Genomic DNA, 21,176 nt, shown 5'->3' on the forward strand with positions numbered 1-21,176 from the left:
TATCTTTAAAAGTTTGAAAGTTATAATTATCTAAAAGTTTTACAGATATTTTCGCTCATTGACAATCTTTTTAAAATTGGAACTACATTCCACATTATAGGGGAAAAGTACATAAGACGTACTTTTTAACTTATTTGAGATTAAAAAGTACTTTAATATATAACACCCAAATAACCTAAGCTTTTAAGACTAAGTACTTTAAGACTCATAACACAATCCCAAATAGGCCCTTGGGCATTAAGCAGGATAGTCTTGAAGCTGATAATGAAGCTTTTTAAAGGTTTATATATGTATTAAGTATGCATGCATGCCATATAACTGATACCAAATACCTGCGAGGCTGTGAAAACCTTAAAAAAATTCCCCTGGAGCTGCAATGCTATTGATACCAAATAATTAGCGATATAAACAGATGACAATGTCAATGTCATTACAATCATTTCTCACACAAGCAGTGTTGAGTTTAACTCTTGCCTTCTGCATTTTACATCCAAGATCAGATGCTGAACTTGGGAAACTCACCATCTTAATTGCATCAGGAATTCCTTGGAGATGCCATGTGAAGCTGATGGTTATTTTAAACCCCAACTTTACCGAAATACACTCCTAGCATTAGGTTTAGTCAGAGCCTCAAGAAGCCTGTACATCCAACGGTCTAGCATTCCTGTGATGTAACAGAGAGATTCGTACAGAGAAAAACAATAGAAGTGAGACGTAACACGCTAGTAGGGAAAAAAAATAAAAAATAAAAATAAAAATAAAAAAAAAATAAAAAGAGAAAAGTCCCTCCCAAACGCAAGGAAATGTAAAGAGACTTGCAGCAGGAACTTTCAACTTCAAATAGCCTAGACTTCAAAAGGTCAGCTTATTGGAACTCCAGTGAGTGGGAAAAATTGTTTCAAATTTGCAATAAAGCTTGTTTGAAGTGCCATATAATGACCACGATATTCTAATTATTTGACACGGACTTCCAACCAGATTTAGGGGCCTCTTGTTTTCCAAATGATGATTTGGTGTAAATCAAACAAAACAGACACAAACCTGTTAAAGCAAAGGTACCGCCTAGTACAGCACATAGTCGGGTGATGAGGTGCAGAAAACTGCGACGTTCTTCTCTGATGGTCACAGTAATAGGCGACAAATCATACAAAAAGTAGACAGCTGCACATAATGAATGATGGGGATGATAAACAGTATCAAGAGGAAAAGGGCATAAGTTGTATAAATTAAAAAGAAATGTTATACATCATCCTTTTAACTATCATCCTCCATCATCTTTTAATATGGCATCAAATGATTGGAAAAATATTTTTCATCCTTTACTTATGTTCCAACAATTTGATACCACGGGGATGATGAGAGAATGACAAATATCATTTTTCCTAAATTAAATATACCAACCTGGCCATGTCCTATCAAACTCTTTCATGGGGGAGAAGTATTCCGTGACAGAGAATTGGTTGGTTGGTAAAACTTCTTTTGAGATATATCTATATTCAGTAGGAACAATCTGCATCACAAGGAAAACTATTGTTCAAACGGAATTGAAAGGAAAGGCAATATCATTTACTAAGATATTAAAATAAGATTTTGTTTGGGGATTCTTCTGGCCGTGTCATGCCAAAAGCACAGAGGATGCAGCCAGTGTAGGAGGTGAGGATGGATGGGTGGGATCTCATCCACCCATATGAGAGAAAGTGGAGAAACCCTTGCTACACAAAGGTGGGAGTCTTTGTAGGCTGAAGTTTACATGTGCCGCAAAGAAGAATATGTACAGCATCCAATATTAACTTGGCCCTTGTCCAATGGCTAAAGCAAAATAAATGCTTATTTAGAAGAAGGAAAAGATACAAAAAAGTGATGTAGGTTTAGCCCATAAAATCTATGGCAGCAGTCCAGGATACGAGAGTTCTGATATATATATATATATATATATAAAGGAAATAAATAAATTGTTTGAGGTCCTCCAACAAAATTTCGCAATCTTCAAAGATTCTATCATTCCTTTCTTTCCATATGCACCACATTAGGTAGGTAAGAACTATCAGCCACACAGTTGCAATGTCTGAGTGGCCACCTAAACCTTTGGTAAAATAACCTCTCCATTACTCTTCTTGGAATGGCACAAGCCAAATCAATCCTACTAAAACATTGCACTTTGTAGTCTCTCAATGAAGGAGAAGATGATCAACAAACTCATCATTCCTCTTACTAGGGTTGTAAATAAATAAGACCAGCCACTCAAGATCGGATCAATCAAGCTCAAATTCGACCTGATTTGTTTATTAATTGAGCCATTCGTGAATACAAAATTATGATTGATTATCAAACAATACAACTGATATAAAACACGGCTCCACTCGTATAAGCTCGTATAAATTTGAATAACTTTGTAATTATTATTTTTATAGCATTATCTCTATATTTGTTTTTGGGTAAGAATATTATCTCTATATTTATAATGAATATATTTTAGATATTTATAGAAATGAGAGGAAATCACATTCCTAATACTAATAAATAAAATCATTGACATATCAATATATAAACTTTATAAAAATATTAGCAAAAAATCAAAGTTTGTTTGTCAAATTTTGTAAATAAAATTATAAAATGCAATATAAATAGTCTATTTTATTTAAATGAAGCTACTCGTGAATATGCTCGAACTCACTCTAATATTAAACAGGCCGCTCATGAACATAAAATGCAACTTAATGAAAAGCTGGAGCTCGACTCTTGTTCGAATAAAAATTAAATGAACAAGGCTTGACCACCCACTACTTGCTCAAACTCGACTTGTATACACCCCTACCTTTTACACTTGCACCACCAATGGATCACCATAATGTCTCTTCCTTAAATTTTCCATGGAAGATGCCGTCCAACCAAAAAATACAGCTCTCCAGGGAACCTTTGTCCACCAAATATTCTTCCAGGGAAATGGTTTATTATCATGATCAATAAGGGTAACATAGAAGAAACGAACACTGAACTTTCCTCTTTTGGACGGAACCCAAAGAATCTTGTCTTCGCCTTCCCTTCTCAATCTAGTGGAATACAACAGATTGAAAAAGTCACTAATCGCATCCTCCTCCAATCTTGAGCTGCTCTGATAAACTTTTACTCTGCCGAAACTTTCTTGTTATGAGCAATGCTATAAACATTGGGAAAAACATTCTAGAGGGCACTATCACCACACCAAAATTTGTGCCAAAATTTGATCCTGAATCCCTCTCCCACTTCAAAGCTGATATTGTTAGAAAACTATCTGCAAACTTGCCTTATATTCTTCCATATTCCGACCCCATGAGGCCCATAGACCTCCCCAGAACACCACCTGCACACAAGCATCCATACTTGGAATCCACTATAGCTCTCCATAACGGCCTCTCTTTGATTCTGGTAACATCAAAGCCATTTCCCCAACAACGCACAATTAAACTTTTGAGTATATTCTGAAACCCCAGTCTACTCATAGAAACTGGAGAACATATCTTGGCCCAAATCACCCAGTGATATTTTGCCTCATCCCCAGGACCCCCCAAAGGAAGTCCCATTGCAGCTTCTTGATTTGGTTAGCCAGACCACAGGGAGCGGAAAGAGAGACATAAAATATGTAGCAAGTTTGATATAGTGCTTCTAAGCAATGTAATCTGGCCACCTTTGGATGAATACATAAGCCTGCATCCAGCCAACCGTTGCTCTGTCTTCTCAATAACTCCATCCCAAATTGATTTTGCCTTTAAAGAGGCTCCTAAAGGGAGGCCAAGATACTTCCTTTGTAAGGAAGACACCTTATACTCCAAAATATCCGCCAATCTCTTCACATTATCAACATGGCCCACCAGAACTAATTTTGATTTATCCAAATTCATCTTCAATCCTGAGACTGCTTCAAATCATAGGAATAAAACACGCAAACACCGAAGGTGGTTTAGGTTAGCCTCACAAAACACCAAGGCATCATATACATACAAAAGATGACACATTGATCACACCTGGATTTCCATTCCCCACAGAAAAACTGAAATAAGATCCCCATCAGTAGCCACAGATAACATTCTGCTGAAAGCCTCCCTCACTATGATAAAGAGCAAAGGAGACATGGGATCTCCCTGTCGTAATCCACATGCTGCTAAAAAACCAGAAGGAGATCCATTCACTAGCACAGAAAAGTTGACCACAGATGTACAATGCACAATCCAAGATCACCATTTTTCCCCAAAGCCACATATTCTCAGAAAGTACAAAAGAAAAACCCAGCTAACATGATCGTATGCATTCTCAATGTCCACTTTGCATAGTATCCTGGGCTCTCCAGATCTAGGCCCTCTGTCCAAGCATTCATTGGCAATAAGGACGAAGTCTAAAATTTGACTACCTTTGACAAAGGCATTTGTGGCTTTGAGATTATCATTTCAACCACCAAACAATCTATTGGCAAGAACCTTAGAAATGATTTTATAAGTCCTGCTCACTAAACTTACAGGGTTGTAATTTTCTACATCCATCGCCCCTGGTTTTTCAGTATAAAGAGCAACAAAGGTATAATCCATGCATCTTTCAAAATTTCGATCACATGAAAGTCATGAAACACTGATGATCTCTTCTTTAATCACAACCCAGCAATCTTCAAAAAAGCCATATGGAAACCATCCAAGTTAAGAGCCTAATCTCTAGTCAAAGCTTTCACTAAGTTACGTTCGTTCTTTTGTTATATATATTTACTTATCAAAAAAAAAAAAAACTAAGTTACGAACCTCCATCTCTTCAAAAGGCCTCTCAAGCCACACTACCTTCTACTCCCCAATTGTTTTTTATAGATACTATCAATTGCATCAAAAGCTAATCCATCAAGCCAAGGTCTCCAAGCAGAATGCTCAGAAAATAAACTTTAATAGAACTGCACGATATGATTTCCAATCATTTCTGATTCAGAAGAGATTGAGCCATTATTTAACATCATCTCATAGAATTATATAATTGGTTCAAATTAACCATGTGATGAAAAGACTTTGTGCACCTATCGCATTATAACCCTTGACTTCTGCCTCTAAAATATTTCCTCCAATAATGTTGCCCTCTTCAAGTCATAAATTACTTGATTTTTCCTCATCTTCTCTTCAACACACTCTTGTTTTTTCTACACTATCAAAAGCTTATAACTCATCCATAATAAACTTTACCTGGTATTCAACATTGCCAAAAGATTGTTGGTTCCACTGCTTTAAGCCCCCTTTTAAAGCTTTGAGTGTTTAGCATGTAACTTAGATATCCTTGATAATGATAGGGCAACCACATTGTCTTACCATATCTGCAAATCCCTATCTTTAGCCACATATTCTCAAATTTGAAATATATCTCTTACCACAATGAATACCTCCGCAATCCAAAAGAAGTGTGAAATGGTCCAAACAAAGACGAGGAAATCTCTTTTGGCCCAAACCAGGGTGATGAGCCTCCTAATCCGGAGAAACAAGGAATCTATCGATTCTAGACAAAGATAGGGAGTCCCGATTGTTAGACGATGTGAACAGTCCACCAACAAGACGAGTGTCCAAAAGTTCTTGCTCAAAAATAAAATTGGAGAAAGACTCCATAACAGGACATAAAGAACATCACACAATCTCTCCTTGGGGAAGCGCAGGACATTAAAATTTCCACCAATAACACAGTACATCCCACCAACTTCTCAAACCAGCCAATTCCTTTTTTTTATTGGCACCGAGCATCCGAAAATAGTGTCCTGACTACTCTCGGGGGGTACACAGGCCCTCAACATCAAACTAGCCAACTCCTTCCACAATAATAATCTCTTGCAATCACAATTAGGGCCCATAAACTACCGCGAATGCCCAATGAAAGCCATCATCAATATTCACAAAAGATATAGCAATTGTGTATTCCCCCATGCACTCTACTTTCTCCACCACCGCATGGATCACATCTAGACAAATAGAGTTGATGAAAAAAATTTTGTTGATTTCCTGATGTTTCCTCCCACCCGATGCCCCTCTTGAAGCTAAGTAAAGCCAATCCAATTGTTGACAACCCCACAAACTCTGAATGCACCTTCTTGAGGCTTCCAACTTTGTCGCTTGTAAGCAAATAATATCTACCTTCCATTATCATAAGATAGTTTTGATTCTGAGACCATCAAGACCCCTGACATTCCAAAAAAGTAATTTCGGCCTCATAAATAAACATTCTTCACCCTCCCCTTGTCTCCACTACGACTACGACTACCACCTTTAGTGACGTAATAGATAGACCAAGCTAGTCTTTTCAATTCTCTATTCTTCTTCATGCCTTGGATGGGAGTGGAGGCTAGACCCCTACAAGAATGGCCTGCTTCACTTGTCCTTAGTAAAGCCATAACCTGATTTCAGATCCCTCACATGATAGCCCCACACAATGTTGAATTCCCATGGCTTCTTGAATTGCCCAATTAGAAGAATTACACCCATAAATACCTCCAAACTCATTCGAAACAACTAATCTCAATTAAACAATCTCTTCACCATCTTCACCAAACATTACCATCTTGGAAGATGCATTTTCCAAGTTTCCAAGTTGCCCCCCTTACCTCCATTCTATTGCTACCCGCCTCAGTCCCATTTCCCACTGCTATTTCACATGTCCGCAGCCTGTCTCACAAAGGATAAGTGTCAAGCCCCAGCAACAGTCTTCCCCTTTTAGTAGCATCAATGTCCACTCAAACCAAAGGAAAAATGGGTTGCTAGTACTATAGCTTGGCTCACAGGATCTCTTTGTCAACAAAGAGCTTGAGTTTAACTCCCTCGGCAATTTCCATGTCCCTTCTCAACTCTTCCCCACCAATCCATGCATTGATTTCAACAGATCCATCCAACCTAGGCTTCCAGACCGTTGTCGCATTGTATCACTCACTTAATAAAAAAAACACAACTCCACCAGTCAGCTCCCTCAAGGTTAGGGTCCACCTAAGTAGGACTCCCCCACTAAAGGAATGGCCTTAGGATGAATTAAATCATAGGTGAAGTGTTTATTGTCCAGTCCTCCTAATTTGCCTTTGCCTGATGGCCCATCAAACTGTAGCATTTAAAACACAATACTGGACAAATCAACATGAGCTAGCGTATTTATCCATGAGGCTCCCCAATTCAAAACAAATTGGAATCATAAAGAATGGGACATCCAAACTGTACGTAACCATTTGTAACTACAAATGCATTTTTTTACCCCCATTTGGGAATAGTACAGAGGTGCATCACCTTGGAATTGCCTAAATAAGGAAATGAAGTTCTTTCAAACTTCAACATCTAAGAACCACAAGCTACTAGAAGCTGGAATTTCACTTTTCAAAGGCTGCCGACCATATAGAGAAGCTACAACGGGACTTCTTGTAGAGTGGATCAGGGGAAGAGTTCAAATTTCACTTGGTTAATTGGTCACTTGTATGTACTCTATTTTCTGGGGGTGGTTTGGGGATTCGTAACTTGACGAAATTCAACCAAGCCCTGTTGGGTAAATGGTTGTGAAGGTACCAAACTGAAAGGGGGGCTCTATGGAATTCCGTTATAGATTCACAGTTTCGGGAGGCTTGGGGATGATGGTGCTCGAATGAGGTACGTGGCACATGGAGTGGGTTTGTGGAAATACATTAGGAGACACTGGGAGATCTTTTGAAGACATGAACATATTGTGATGGGTGACGGTTAGGGCTGGGCTTCGACTCCGACAAAAGTCGGAGCTGAAGTTGGGCTCCAACCCTGACTCCAATCGGAGCTTCGGAGTTAGAATCAGAGCTCTAGTCGAAGTTGGGCTTGGGCGGAAAGATGCAAATGCACTTATCTGCTATTCTTCCTCTTCTTCCAGATCTGCACAACCTTAGAAACCCAAATCCCATTTCACAAATATATTAAAAGTGAAAGGCTAGGAACATTAAGAAGAAAGAACCAACTGCAAGTCTGCACCCAACTGAAAATATATTATTCAAATCCATTCGCTCAAGCTCCTGTGTCGCTCAAGCTCCAAGCCGAAATCAATCCAAGTTCGTATATTCTGGTCAATCTGCATTCGGTGGTATCAAGAAGAAGAAATCTTTGGGCAGTATCAAGAAGAAGAAAGAAGAGGAAGAGATGGGAGAACAAAATGAGTAGGGTTAGGGTTAGTTAAAAGGAAAAAGATGAATATATAGGAAGAATTAAACGATGATGTTTTAAAAGTCCTAAAAAAAACTCAATGAATTCGGCCTTGTGGCCGTGGGGCTCAAACGCGTGATGTGGGTTTACAAAGTAATACCCCCTACCATTAGGCTACTCAGCCTATTATCAATTTTATTACATTATAAAATAGATGACAACATCATTTTACATTTAAAAAAAAAACTGTCGGAGTCGAAGTTCAGAAGTCCGACTATTTTTTTCGGAGGAACTCCGACTCCAAACTCTGAACTTTCCGACTCCGTTAACTCAAAGCTGGAGCAGACATCAGCCAGAGTTGGAGGCGGCGAAAGTTTTGCCCAGCCCTAGTGACGACTCTCGTGTTAGATTTTGGTATACATAGCCTCCAAGACAACTTCCCTGCCATTTTTGAGTTCGCATGAGAAAATGATACATCGATAGCCGATTTTTTGGTCTTTTCTAGTAGCTACCCTCAATGAAATGTAGAATTCATTAGGGCAGCCCAACACTGGGAGATGGAGACTATCATAGATTTCTATGAGGTATTGTATTCTGTAAGCACGACAGAGGGTACCACAGATAAGATTAGCTGGAGCCCCTCCAAGAAAGTTAAATTCACAGTCAGATCGTTTTACCAAGTTCTAACGAGCCCTAAAATGACCATGTTCAAATGGACGAACATATGGCATATGAAAGCTCCTTCAAAAACAGCTTTTTCTATGGACAACATATCTGGACAAGATCCCCACCATAGATAATTTAAGGAAACGTCGAGTAATGGTGTTGGACTGGTGTTGTATATGTAAGAAGAATGGTGAATCAGTAGATCATTTGTTTTTACACTGCAAGGTATCTAGGACCATGTGGAATGATTTTTTTGCAAGAATTGAATTGTTATGGGTCATGCCTCTTAGACTGGTGGATTTCCTTGCAAGCTGGAGAGGCCTCCGAGGCAGCTCACAAGTGGTAGCAATCTAGAAAATGGTTCCCATATACATGTGTTGGTATATTTGGCGGGAGAGAAATAATAGAAGCTTCGAAGGTCACAAGAGAACAATGGATGAGTTTAAAGCTTTCTTTTTTAAAACTTTGTTCTTATGGGTAGGGGCTACTATTTGTAATGGGCTAAATATCCATGATATACTCTTTTCAATTGTAAACTCTAATTACGTTATTCTCATGTATACTCCATGTGTACTTGGGTTTTGCCCTACTTCTATGAATAAAATTTCTTGATTATCTATATAAAAAAAAAAACTAGAAGCTGGAACTAGGAAAGGATAACTAAACCACAAAAAGTTGCAGTTAAAATTTTGGTCCACTCTTTTTCTGGACTGGACCGGACCAATTACCCCTAAGAACCGGACCGGACCATTAGCTATTGGTCCAATTGGTCAGATTCGGTCCATATGAATTAAAAATATTTTTTCTTTTTTCTTTTTTTGGTAGATAAATTAATACAAAAAATTAATTAAATTAGTAAAATTAAAATTAAGGGAGCTCTTTAATGTGGATTATGAAACTAACTCATTAAAAAATAATTAATTATATCTATATTTATCATTTATTAGTACTTTAGTTGAGTGTGTCTCTACATATAATAAAATATATTATCATATGATTTATCGTATGATATATTAGTTAATTGATACCATATATTATTTTACATTTTATATAGTCAATGGTGATAGATTAGAGAAAATAACATACTTAACTTATACAATTACTATATAAAATAATATATTATATATATAATATTTAAAAAATTTAAGTGATTCGGTCGGTTTCGGTCGGTTTCGGTCCGGTCCGGTCCAAAAAAACACACCTCGGGACCAAACCAAAAACCTAATTTTGGAGACACCATGGACCGAGACCTAGTAGAGGTGAATTCGGTCTCGTCCAGTCCGGTCCGGTCTGTTTTTTCCAGTCTGGACCGAAAAATTTTCACCCCTAAGCATATCACAATTAAAACCAAGTACTTTTCCTACCTCATCTGACTACAACATCATTCAAATAATACGACTTATCCAAAAAAAACGAATACATACCACAAATTCTACAAACAATATTTATAGCAGAGACCATCAAGTCAGAAATTGAATTTCTACTACATTATCTTTATAGTAGACATTCAAAATTATAAGCACATTTTTTATAATATATTTTTTTCGTTCACTTTTCTGTTTTTCGATTAAAAAATGAGACATCAATAACTTGATCCTCTGAACAAAGAAAATTCTGATTGATAGGCCTTAACCCAAGCGTATCTAGCAAAGGCTGCGAGTGAGATCTAGACCACAGATTTACATGCTACTCAACATAAAGCCTATGGATTCATACCTTTATGTAATATTTGAATGTTCCACTTGTGTCATGCAATACACGTACTGTCCCATCAAGTGGATTGTGAATTCCCGGATATTTTGGGCCAAATGACAAATCATGAATAACGTGGCTAACGTTCACATTATTAGATCCTTCAAAAATCTGTCAAGAATAAAAAGAAAAGAATAGGCACCTGATATGTAGAAGATGAAAAAACAATTAAAGTAGGAGTTGTTCAATATGACTTGAGCAGATACTTCAAACAAGCTGTTTTAGGAAAAGCCAGCTAAAATAAAACCAATCCAGAAGATGCAATGCTATTAAGAAACAGATGTAGGGCCAGTTTTGGAACATATACAGTGGACACTTGGCTTCAAATATATTACTATTTTCTTGCAAAATATCCAAGCATAGCCAATCAGCCGATGGTTTCAGTGAATGAAAGTTTTCTTGCTGATCTTCTTATAGGTCATCACTCCCTGCTGGTCCCACCTAAGCGGGGTTCTTGGAGGGATGACAAATCCTACCCTGTAAAAGTTTTGCACAAAGTGAACCTCTCAAAATTCAAACCAAACTCAACCATTTTCCATTGATAGCCCGAGACTTTGTCGTTGCACCAGAGAATTGACCCCTTTTAATTTACGAATAATGCTACCATGCCGCCCCATTTTGACCGCTCATGCATTTAAATTTTTTTTTTTCTTTTACTTACTAATTAAGGAAAGGACTATTAGCATATTGGTATTTTTTTATATTTTTTTTAAATGTTTAAAAATATTAAAAAAATATGAATAAGAAAAATTTAAAAAGGGAATTTTGCCTAGGGGGCACGCCCAGCTGTCACTGCTGGGCGGCACCCTAGCAGCATTCTTAATTTATATACCAAAAAAGGTATATTGGTCATCAATCATTAAAAGCATTTCTCATTTTTAAAAAAAAGCCATTTTTTGGGTAATCGACATAAGAACTCATGAAACTAACAACAAAGAAAAGAGTGACATATCTTTATAGTAGAAAACACAGGAAAGATTATTTTACCTTTTTTTATTAATAACCAGCAGAATAGGGTATATTTGGCTAAGAGAAATTTTTAAAAATTTTGAGAATTTTTTTAGGTGTATTGTTTAGTGGGTTTTGTGAAAGTAGATATGAGAACTTGAATAATTTTTTAAATAAGTTTTGTATTGGGGTTTGTAGAAGTGGATAGATAAGAGTTAAAAAGTTGTTTTAATATAATTTTTTAATTGTATTTGTTTTTATTTTTTTTGTCAAAAATGATTAATTTTTGTGTTTTATACTTTTTACGAAAATCTGGGCAAATGATTGGATGAACAGTTGAAAAAATCATTTTTAAAAGAAAAAATTGAAATATGTTTGGATTGAAGTTGAAAATATTTAAAAAAAAATGTTAACCAAACACGGCCTTAGATCCCAAGAAAATTAACTGCTGTAAGCATCCAGCAGAACAAAAAACATAAAAGAATTAAACATATAGCTGCTAAATAATAAAGATGTTTTCTACAAAATTAAAACAAAAACATGAATAATCAATCTGTTTGCAGGAGATTTATGGTAACATTCAGATATTTGTTACCTGCAGAGTTTTGACATTTTCTAGAAGTATTTTCAAGCTAAAAACGTGTGACAAAATCATGCAGTCCTGTAGGAAGTTCAGGATGTTGACAAAGAACCCAATATTCCCTCACTGTTTGAACCTCAAGTTTAGCTTCATTAGTCATATACATTTTATTGTCTGAAACTTGCACACATTATTATAAGTAAATACAAAAATAACACTTCGTTCCTTCATTATATGTCAAACAATTATAACTCTAAATTCTAAGCAGCTATATAATTTCACAAGCCCACCCATGAACAGGAGAGTATATATTCCCATAACCTTACGTCTGCAATTTCTGACCAGAAAAACAAAATTTAGTGCAGTCAAAGTTAGGCGCTCCATTTGGCATATTCAAATGTATGATGGAATCACAATCCCACAGAGAATAGAGGTGAAATGTCAACTGACCATTTGGGCAACATAAATGTTTAAGCCATGAACTGAAATGTGAAAATTTCCAGCAACCCTTTGGACATCTAAGACCCCATAAACCTGAAAAAGAAAGTAGAATAATATACTGCGAGTTTCTTTTCTTTTTTTTTTTTTTTTTTTTTTTTTTTGGTAAACATAATTTTCAAGCTAATGGAGTAGCAAGTAACCATAAACGCAGAGAATTTAAACAAAAAAGAATACCCGGCATCCTTCTCCATGTGCCAACGCTTGTTTCACTTTCTTGATCATATTTTCTGCCGCTTGATCAAAACCGTGAGTTTTTTTATCCGAATCCTCATGCTGATCTTTATCACCATCTAGTCAAAGTTTTTTTATTATTATATATTCAGCATTTTACCATCTTAGCACCTAAAGTATCCAAAAGGTGTAAAGAAAAAGCACAATATCCCAGTCCCACATTAGGAATATGGATAACCCACATGGAGTGGGGTATATGTTATGAAGGCAGTCATGTAACTTACGAGAAGAAAATGAGCTTTATCAATCATTCTGGAGGGCTTCAAATTGACAAGTCTTTTTTCTGTATAGCACACAAATGTAGCTAACACTTTCCCTGGATAGTTACATATGGTATCAAAGCCATCTAGTAAGGTCAATCATGTGATACTGAAGCACTGAATGACACGACCTTGACAAGGACATCTGGAATTTGAAATGGGGACTTTGTAACACCCCAGTCCCACAGAGGGAATATGGAATACTTAGAGTAGAGGCTGGCTTATAAAGGTATTCACATTGGCTACTTACTCAGTGAAACTGAGCTTTATAAGTAATTCTAGTAAAGTTTCAAATTTCCTAGTCTTTTTAGTTTTTTTATAAGTATTTAAGCTAAATTTCCTAGTCTATTTAGTTTTATAACGCAGATGTGGCTAGCGCTTTCCCCTAGGTAGTTGCAAAAAGTAGAAAGATGAATCCATCACTGGCTTTTTTTCTTTTTTTTTTTTTCGTTTTTCTTTTTTTTTCTTTTTTTCTTTTTTTTTTTGGTTCCCTCAGCAATAATAAGACAGTAAAACAGAGATAAAGTTCCAAGTGGATAAATAAAAACTTGTCAAAGTCTATGTTACATGAAGTTTAGACCAAAAAATATATGTGCACACTAAGGCATTTACCATGCTTGTCCACTGTGTGTTCCTTTTCCACAAGATCAGACAGATACTCAGTGCCAATAATATGCCCGTAACTATTCAAGCGCAGCTGCAGAAATTCTAAATTTGTTAGCAGGATAGTATAAGATGTATTTATTCAAGCACACGCACACGAGGTATGTGCTTGAAAATAACTGTTACAGGTGGGTGTGGAATTAAAGTTTTATTAGCAGGATGGTATAAGATGCATTTTTAACTATTTGCTCAGATATATGCCCACACGGAGACACACACACAAGAAGGTATCAAAAACTACATATCTAAATCATCACCAACTTCCAGAAAAGTCACAGATATTTAATTTTTCCAAACAGTTTAACAAAAGATTTGATGCTAATACAAACAGTAATTCATAGATTTTCAAAATCTCTCCTGAAAAACCTACCAACTTTGGATCCATATAGGAAACTCATTTAGCACAAGCTCTACAAGGATTTTCAAATCTTGATGAGATTAAACTGGGCCATTTCTATGGTTTGTAGTTCAGCTGCTTCAACCACTGAATTTCACCAGGCACCAAAATATTTTTTTTTTTTTTTGGTTATTTTCTTTTACTAGTTTGCCAGTTGTAACACCCCGAACTTTTTGAGTGTTTTTCTTTTTATAATTAATAAGAGAATTTTATTACCAAGAATAGGCAAATCCTAAGTATACAGGAAGTATACAAGAGGAAATACCTACATTCACACTAGAAACAGAAAAAGACTAAAGCAAAACAAGAAAATTATCTCCATTCAATACAAGAGCCTTAGCCCAACAACTCAAGGTACTAAAGAAAGACTCCTAAGTTCTCCCATTGAGCGTTATCTATCTTCAAAGCACCTCCCATTCCTCTCCAACCATAAGCACCACATCAAGCAGAATCTTCTTCCATATGGCAGCAATACGTTGTCTCCCCTCAAAACCTTTCCAACATGCGAGAAGAACCACTTACTTAGGCATCACCCAATCAATACCTGTCCTACCAAAACTCTCATTCCACAAAGTATTGGCCACCTCACAATGAAGAAAAAGATGGTTAATAGATTCACCATCTTTCATGCACATGAAGCACCAATCTACTACACACATTCCACACTTTCTTAAGTTATCCGTGCTCAGAACAAGAGACACCAACCAACAGAAAAACACCACCTTACTAGGTAGCCTAACTCTCCAAATGCTTTTCCAGGGGTAATCATAGACATGATGAAAAGTTAGCACCTTATAAAAGGAGCTAACCGAAAATCTGGAATTTCCTGCATTAACCCACAGCAAACCCAAGGTATCTTGTGCATCATCTCTGTTTTTTTTTTTTTTTTTTTGGATAGATGAATAAAACTCAATTCATACTTGGATTAAAACCACGAACTAAGCCTCTATCCTTATTTATGGCGAGAGGAGTTGCCACTTAATCTAAAGAAAATTGGCCATGAAATCATTAAACATCGCAACCAAGGTTGCAAAACCCATTTAAAACGTATCCTGTATCAAATTTTTATTTTGGATAAAGTAATCAATTCGTAACAATTGTGACAACGGGACAGAACCATAGTACGCAGGAAGCGACACATACACTGTGTTGACTTTAATAAGAGAAGAACAATCTTTCGAAAGTAGGAAATTGTCTTACTTTCCATATGTTAGTATCAAGATCAACTTCGTGCTTTCCTGACATGTCAATCGCGTCAATGCTAACAACTGTAAGTAGAAAGCCAGCATTTAGAGATGGAAAACGAATAATCTGTGAACAAACTGCCATTTACTTAAGGCAAAAGAAGAAATTCTGACCATCACATGGTAAAGATGGAAATGTCATATTTATGTGGATTGGAAGAGTTTCTCCACGTTTCAAATCAACTGACATCTGTGAAAAACAATAAACATCATCAATTGACCCAGATGCTTATAAAACATTTCTGTTCACACCAAAAGGATCACCTGTCTAATTACTTAGTCAACTCATGTGGCCCAAAATATAGAAGTGGTCTAGAGATCACAGTAATTGATCCTTTTGAAAATACCTTACAGCCCAATATTGGAAAAAAAATATTTGAGATAATGGAGTTAGTTGACTCAAGAAGCCTATTGTCCAATATTGGGTCAAGTAACCTTCAGTTTTGCACCCTAATTTTCAGAGACCTAATGTGCTTAATGTTGTAACTCCCTCACGAACATCTATTTTCCAAGTTATGCATATTTACACTAAGGCCTGGTTTGAATGGTGAGATGAGATTATCTGTGAATAGTCGTGAAATGGCTTGTGAATTATAGTAAAACAGTTTAAGTTAATATGTTTTATAGAGTTTTGAGAGATGAGAGAAAAAAAATTAAAAAAAAATTATAAAGGCAAAATATTATTAGAATATTATTTTGTTTTGGGATTTAAAAAAGTTGAATTATTTTTTGTATTTTGTTTGAAAGTTTGGAAAAGTTGTAATGATTAGATGAAAAATTTGAAAATTTGAAATTGAAAAGCGTTTGAATTTGTAGCGTTTGAATATTGAGGTGAAATGAGATGAGATGAGATGAGTTGGGAGGATTTTGCTATCCAAACCAGGCCTAACTATCACCATTGATTCAACTTAATTTTCCCTTTCTTAGCTGGCCCCAGAAAGTTTATGGACCAAGGGCAAGTCATTCAAAAACCTGATGAGATGAAATAAAGATCAAAAGAAAGATAACTAGGCAAATAAATAAATATAATGCATACCTGATGAATGGTATAGGTGGTAATGTAATATCGCAGCTCATGCAGGAACAATATTGCCATTATCACTAGTCCAAAAACGGAGACTGAAAAAGTATAAGGGTGAAAAGCAAAGAAGAAAAAACAATCAGCTTACCATTACAATCAGAAACCCTTAATATAAAAAAGAAAAAAAAGAGAGTTCATCACCAAGTGCGCCAGATTGAGTTTTCTGCAGCAAGTGGTCCTCTGCACGAGGAAATGCATCGAGGCTCTTTATAGCTTGTTTCACACCCATCTAAACCTTTTGTATCTCAGTGCCAAAGATACAATGTTTAGAAATTAAATAACACCTATTTCAATTACAAACAAAAACCGAGTTTCAGTTACTGCTCAAGATTTATCGGCTTGGCTATCTTGTGCTAATTAAAATTCAGGACTTTCTATAAATCAACCATGATTGGCGTTTGATCAAACCCAAGCGGGAAGATCCATTTCATATGCAATATCTACTTCACAGGGAGAAATTGGGTATGATAGCAAAATTGTTATGCCCCATACCCAGAGGGTTAGGGAGTCAGTTCGTGCCACTTAAAATCAAATTCCAACTACACAAGTATTGGCTCCAAATGACATGGGGAAAGACTCTCTACAACATGTAAAACTCATTGATTCAAAAATCACATTCTTCCAAATAGATGAAGTTGGACTCCTCCAATGTATAAAATAAGGAAACTCCACAAAGTCTCAAATAAATGCATTATTATTTCAAAATAATTTTGAAAAGAAAATAAAATTTTTCCAGAATAAAATCCTCTAATAGTCTCTTGTACCCTTTGGAACTTATTCCAGTCTTTTTTGATAAGTAGGAACTTAGGCACAAGCATACCAAAACAACATCAGAAATTGAAATAAAGACCATGTTTACCTCCGTGGTAGAGTTGTGCATATCTGCATTTAGCCAAGCAAAAAATGAATCACTTTGTCACCAAAGTGAGTGCACTCAAAACAAAGTGCTTACCCCCATGGCAGGATTGTGCATATCTACGGTTAGCCAAGCAGAAAATAAATCACTTTGTCACTAAAGTGAGTGCATTCAAAACAAAGGTCTTGCTTACCCTATAGCAAGATTGTGCATATTTGTAGATAGTCATGCAGAACATAAATCACTTTGTCACCAAAGTGAGTGCACTCAAAACAAAGGTCATGTTTACCACATGGCAGGGTTGTGCATACATGTGGATCGCCAAGCTGAAAATAAATCACTTTGTCTCCAAACCGAGAACACTCTAACAAAGACCATGTTTACCCCGCCCGTGGCAGGGTTGAGCATTTTGTAAATAGCCGAGCAGAACATAAATCACTTTGTCACCAAAGTGAATGCACTCAAACAAAGCCCATGTTTACCCTGTTGTAGGGTAGTGCATCATGCAGATAGCCAAGCAAAACATAAATCTCTCTGTCACCAAAGTGATTGCACTATGAACAAAGGCTATATTTACCCCGTGGCAGGGTAGTGCATTCTGTAGATAGTCACTTTATCACCAGAGTGCAGACAGAGGACCCTCCAAACATCAACCAACCATGAAATCAATCGATCTACGTATTCTAACATGCTAACAGAGACAACCTTATGACCAGAGTGCAGACAGAGGACCCTCCAAACATCAACCAACCATGAAATCACTCAATCTACATATTCCAACATGCTAACAGAGACAACGGAACCTGCAGTAGGCACCAAACGTATAAGTCACGGAAATTACAGTGCGATTACGAGGCTAACGCTCGAGGGTACCTTAACCAAATCTCGTTGCGGTGGCCTGGTGGATTCGAGAGCGAGGCGGGGTTGTCTAGGAACGTTCAAGATGCCCCGTGACATAGAAAACGAGGTTAAAAAACGAGTTCGAGATGGTAAGAAAAACTCATGGAGAGGGAGAGAGAAAAACCGCAACATACCTTGGTGGCGTGGGGCGGCGCGCTGGCTCCGGGGAGATCTATACCGGAACGGGGAGATCGACAGAGAGTTAGGGCGAGACAACGCGAGAGAACGAGACACAGAGAGAGAGAGAGAGAGAGAGAGAGAGACAGAGATGGGCGGAGTGCTTACCGGCGTCGAAAGCCAGGAGAGGGACGCGGCGGCGCTAACGACCCACGGGAAATGAGAAAAATGCAGAGGCCCGTAGGGGAGGGAGAGAGAGGAACTATGGGACTGGGGGAAGAAATAAGGAAAGCCCCTTTCCGACCAAACGGTACGTTCCGCCTCTCTTTTTTTATTTTTTATTTGTTTTTATTTTCCTACCGAGCGGGCCTGTTCTCCCTGAGTTGGGCTGGGTATTATAAAATTGGATAACAAACTTTATTTAATCGGAAATTGGGATTAAGGCATTATGAGATGAAAAATTTATAAATAGTAGGACGATGATTTATGAATAAAAAAAGTTAGATGCAACATGCCTGTGCACATGCCGGGTAATCGCCACTTAATTTAATGAAATAAATTGTTTCACTAAGAAGTTAGCAAAACTTTCTGTAATATTACTCTAAAGGGAAAAATGTTGTGTCAAAGCAGCTCTAGTTACTCTAATAGCAGTACTAGTGAATGATCATGATAGGCTCCCCTAGCATACTACAACCACGAAATATGAAAGAAACAAGAGGGAAACTAGGTTCGTCAACATTCCAAGATCATTCATAAAATTTGCAATTAAACACCACATTTGGGCATTGCTATCCAAGTTTGAGCCTTGGTAGATTATGAATAAAATGCCTCCAAGCATTCTAGTTAGGTCTCTCAAAAACCACTAAAATGTGGCACTAATTACAGTCATGGATTTCTCACCAACTCCAATAGCACTAAGAAGAGCTTGTGTCGAGAGCATGGTACGAATGTATGTTGAAAGGCCCTACAGTGAATCCCTGACTTGAAAAGTTACATAATCTAGAGTCACACTATTAGGAAAACCCTAGGGTACAAAGCTTGGAGAACCCTTTCTCCTAACATGGTGGAATCGGCCACCAAACCTTTGGACGGAGAGAGAAGGGGAAACGGTAATGGTGGCAGTTCTAGAGAGCTTGATAGAAGAAGAACCATTTCATTCTTCTAAGATGACCTCCGGCCATATTTTGAATAGTATTTAGATTTACAAGGGATGAATCACTATATGGAAAAAGAGGATGAACAATAATTGGGTTTATAGAGCAAAAAAGATGTGCAAACTTGTACCATCCATGTTAGCTATTATCAATTACTATTTACAAGCCGACATTAATATACTATTTATTTATTGTAAGACTCATTATAATTATAAAAAACTAAAATACAAATACTTCTTATATTAGTCGGTTTTTATATTAGCATAATGTTGGATGTGTAAATATACGGATTTGGAGATAAATTTTTTCTTTCAAGTGTATAGATTTATACAAAAACAATAATCTGTAATAATGTAGATTGGATAATTTTTTTTTGAAAGAAATATGCTTTATTAATTTAATCAGAAATCATTTCCACATCTAACACAACATCCCTATAATGAATAGCATCTTGAGTAAGGTAGTGTATAGCTTCATTTGCTAGCCTATTTGTATGATGAATAGATCATTGAGCAAACAACTTGAGCAGTAATTATGTGTCTTCAAAGAGGAGGCCAACTGCGCTCATAAAATGGCTGTCTTTATGTAAATATTGAACCACTTGCAAAGAATCACCTTCTAGTATCACTCTTTTAATCATTATATTTTTACAAAAATTCACAGCCACTTGCAGTGCAACAGCTTCAGCCATGAAAGAATTAGCAACTAAGGGCTTTGAGTCACGACAACATCCAATTATCTGGCCAATGATATCTCTTATAATCACTCCAATGCCTACCATTCCTCTAGATTGTGCACATGTTGCATCCCAATTCATTTTAAATCAGTCAGCAGGTGGCTTAGTCCAAGTAGATCTCTGAGCAGCAATAACACTTCGTGATGACTTCCTCTCTTGATTCATTTGGAACAAATAGTAATCCTCTGTAGCTTTGGTTATAAGGAATTTAGGATGATGAAACTATTTGCCATGAAGAACAGAATTCCTTCTAGACTAAATCAGTTTTGTAATCATAGCAGTCATGTCCAATCCGGTTGGCATTACATTAGACCCACCACTATGTATATTATTAAGACTGTTCATCCGGGCCCGATTTTTTTCGGCCCGGTCAGGAACCCAGATGTTCCGGTTACGGGTTCATCTGGGTTGGAACCCGCATCACCCTAACCCGGCCCAATCCGAGCAGGTTACGATATTAAAACCCAGGTACTGGATTTTAACCTGATACCCGGTTTTAATAAAATAACTTTTTGACCCCCAATCCCCGTGTGATTAGAAGCCCGATCTTTATCTCTATGCTCTCCTCTCACTTTGATCAGTAAGTCTCTCTTCTCTCTCTCTCTCTCTCTCTCACTTCAGTAAGTCTCTCTCTCTCTCTCTCTCTTTCTCTCGATCTATGAGCAATGCCTTTGAACAAATCTTATGTGGGTATAGAGTATATGTAGTTATTTTGCTAGATCTACTCTTTTTTGTTAAACATGAGTTTTTTTTTTTAAGTTTTTTAGGGTTTACGTTTTGGTTCTTTTGTTTCTCATGATTTGTTGTTAATAGCTAGATCTGCCAGAGACCGTTCCTGCTTGAGTGTGGTAACTAAAAACGCATGTACGAAACCTGGAAAGGAAGTAATGTAAGGCACTCGTTGCTATTTTGTCTAATTTTTCTCGTCTGAATTTGAAACTTGTGCTTTAAAAAAAAAATTGGT

At 36.9% G+C, this 21,176-nt stretch overlaps 1 protein-coding gene and 1 pseudogene across 5 annotated transcripts; both read right to left on the reverse strand.

Annotated features, from left to right (window-relative positions):
• Positions 1–351: 351 nt before the first annotated feature.
• Positions 352–18,632, reverse strand: LOC121251896 (endoplasmic reticulum-Golgi intermediate compartment protein 3). Of its 5 annotated transcripts, none has more exons than XM_041151307.1 (14): positions 18,491–18,632; positions 18,342–18,377; positions 18,179–18,255; positions 16,591–16,684; positions 16,405–16,487; positions 15,483–15,558; positions 15,325–15,392; positions 13,677–13,761; positions 12,748–12,851; positions 12,523–12,606; positions 10,509–10,655; positions 1,402–1,510; positions 1,042–1,161; positions 352–664 (listed from the first exon to the last, which is right to left on the reverse strand). In XM_041151307.1, exons 4-14 carry the CDS (start codon positions 16,676–16,678, stop codon positions 591–593), a joined length of 1,038 nt encoding a protein of 345 aa, XP_041007241.1. In that variant the 5' UTR covers positions 16,679–16,684; positions 18,179–18,255; positions 18,342–18,377; positions 18,491–18,632; the 3' UTR covers positions 352–590. The 5 variants fall into 5 exon arrangements, with proteins under 5 accessions (XP_041007241.1, XP_041007238.1, XP_041007243.1 ...); XM_041151304.1 differs by having other exon boundaries at positions 12,748–12,863; XM_041151309.1 differs by lacking the exon at positions 12,523–12,606.
• A 291-nt stretch (positions 18,633–18,923) lies between these two features.
• On the reverse strand, positions 18,924–20,257 carry LOC121253611 (annotated as a pseudogene).
• Positions 20,258–21,176: the final 919 nt, after the last annotated feature.

This window comes from Juglans microcarpa x Juglans regia, chromosome 2S (genome assembly GCF_004785595.1).
Source record: "Juglans microcarpa x Juglans regia isolate MS1-56 chromosome 2S, Jm3101_v1.0, whole genome shotgun sequence".
Classification (NCBI taxonomy): domain Eukaryota; kingdom Viridiplantae; phylum Streptophyta; class Magnoliopsida; order Fagales; family Juglandaceae; genus Juglans; species Juglans microcarpa x Juglans regia.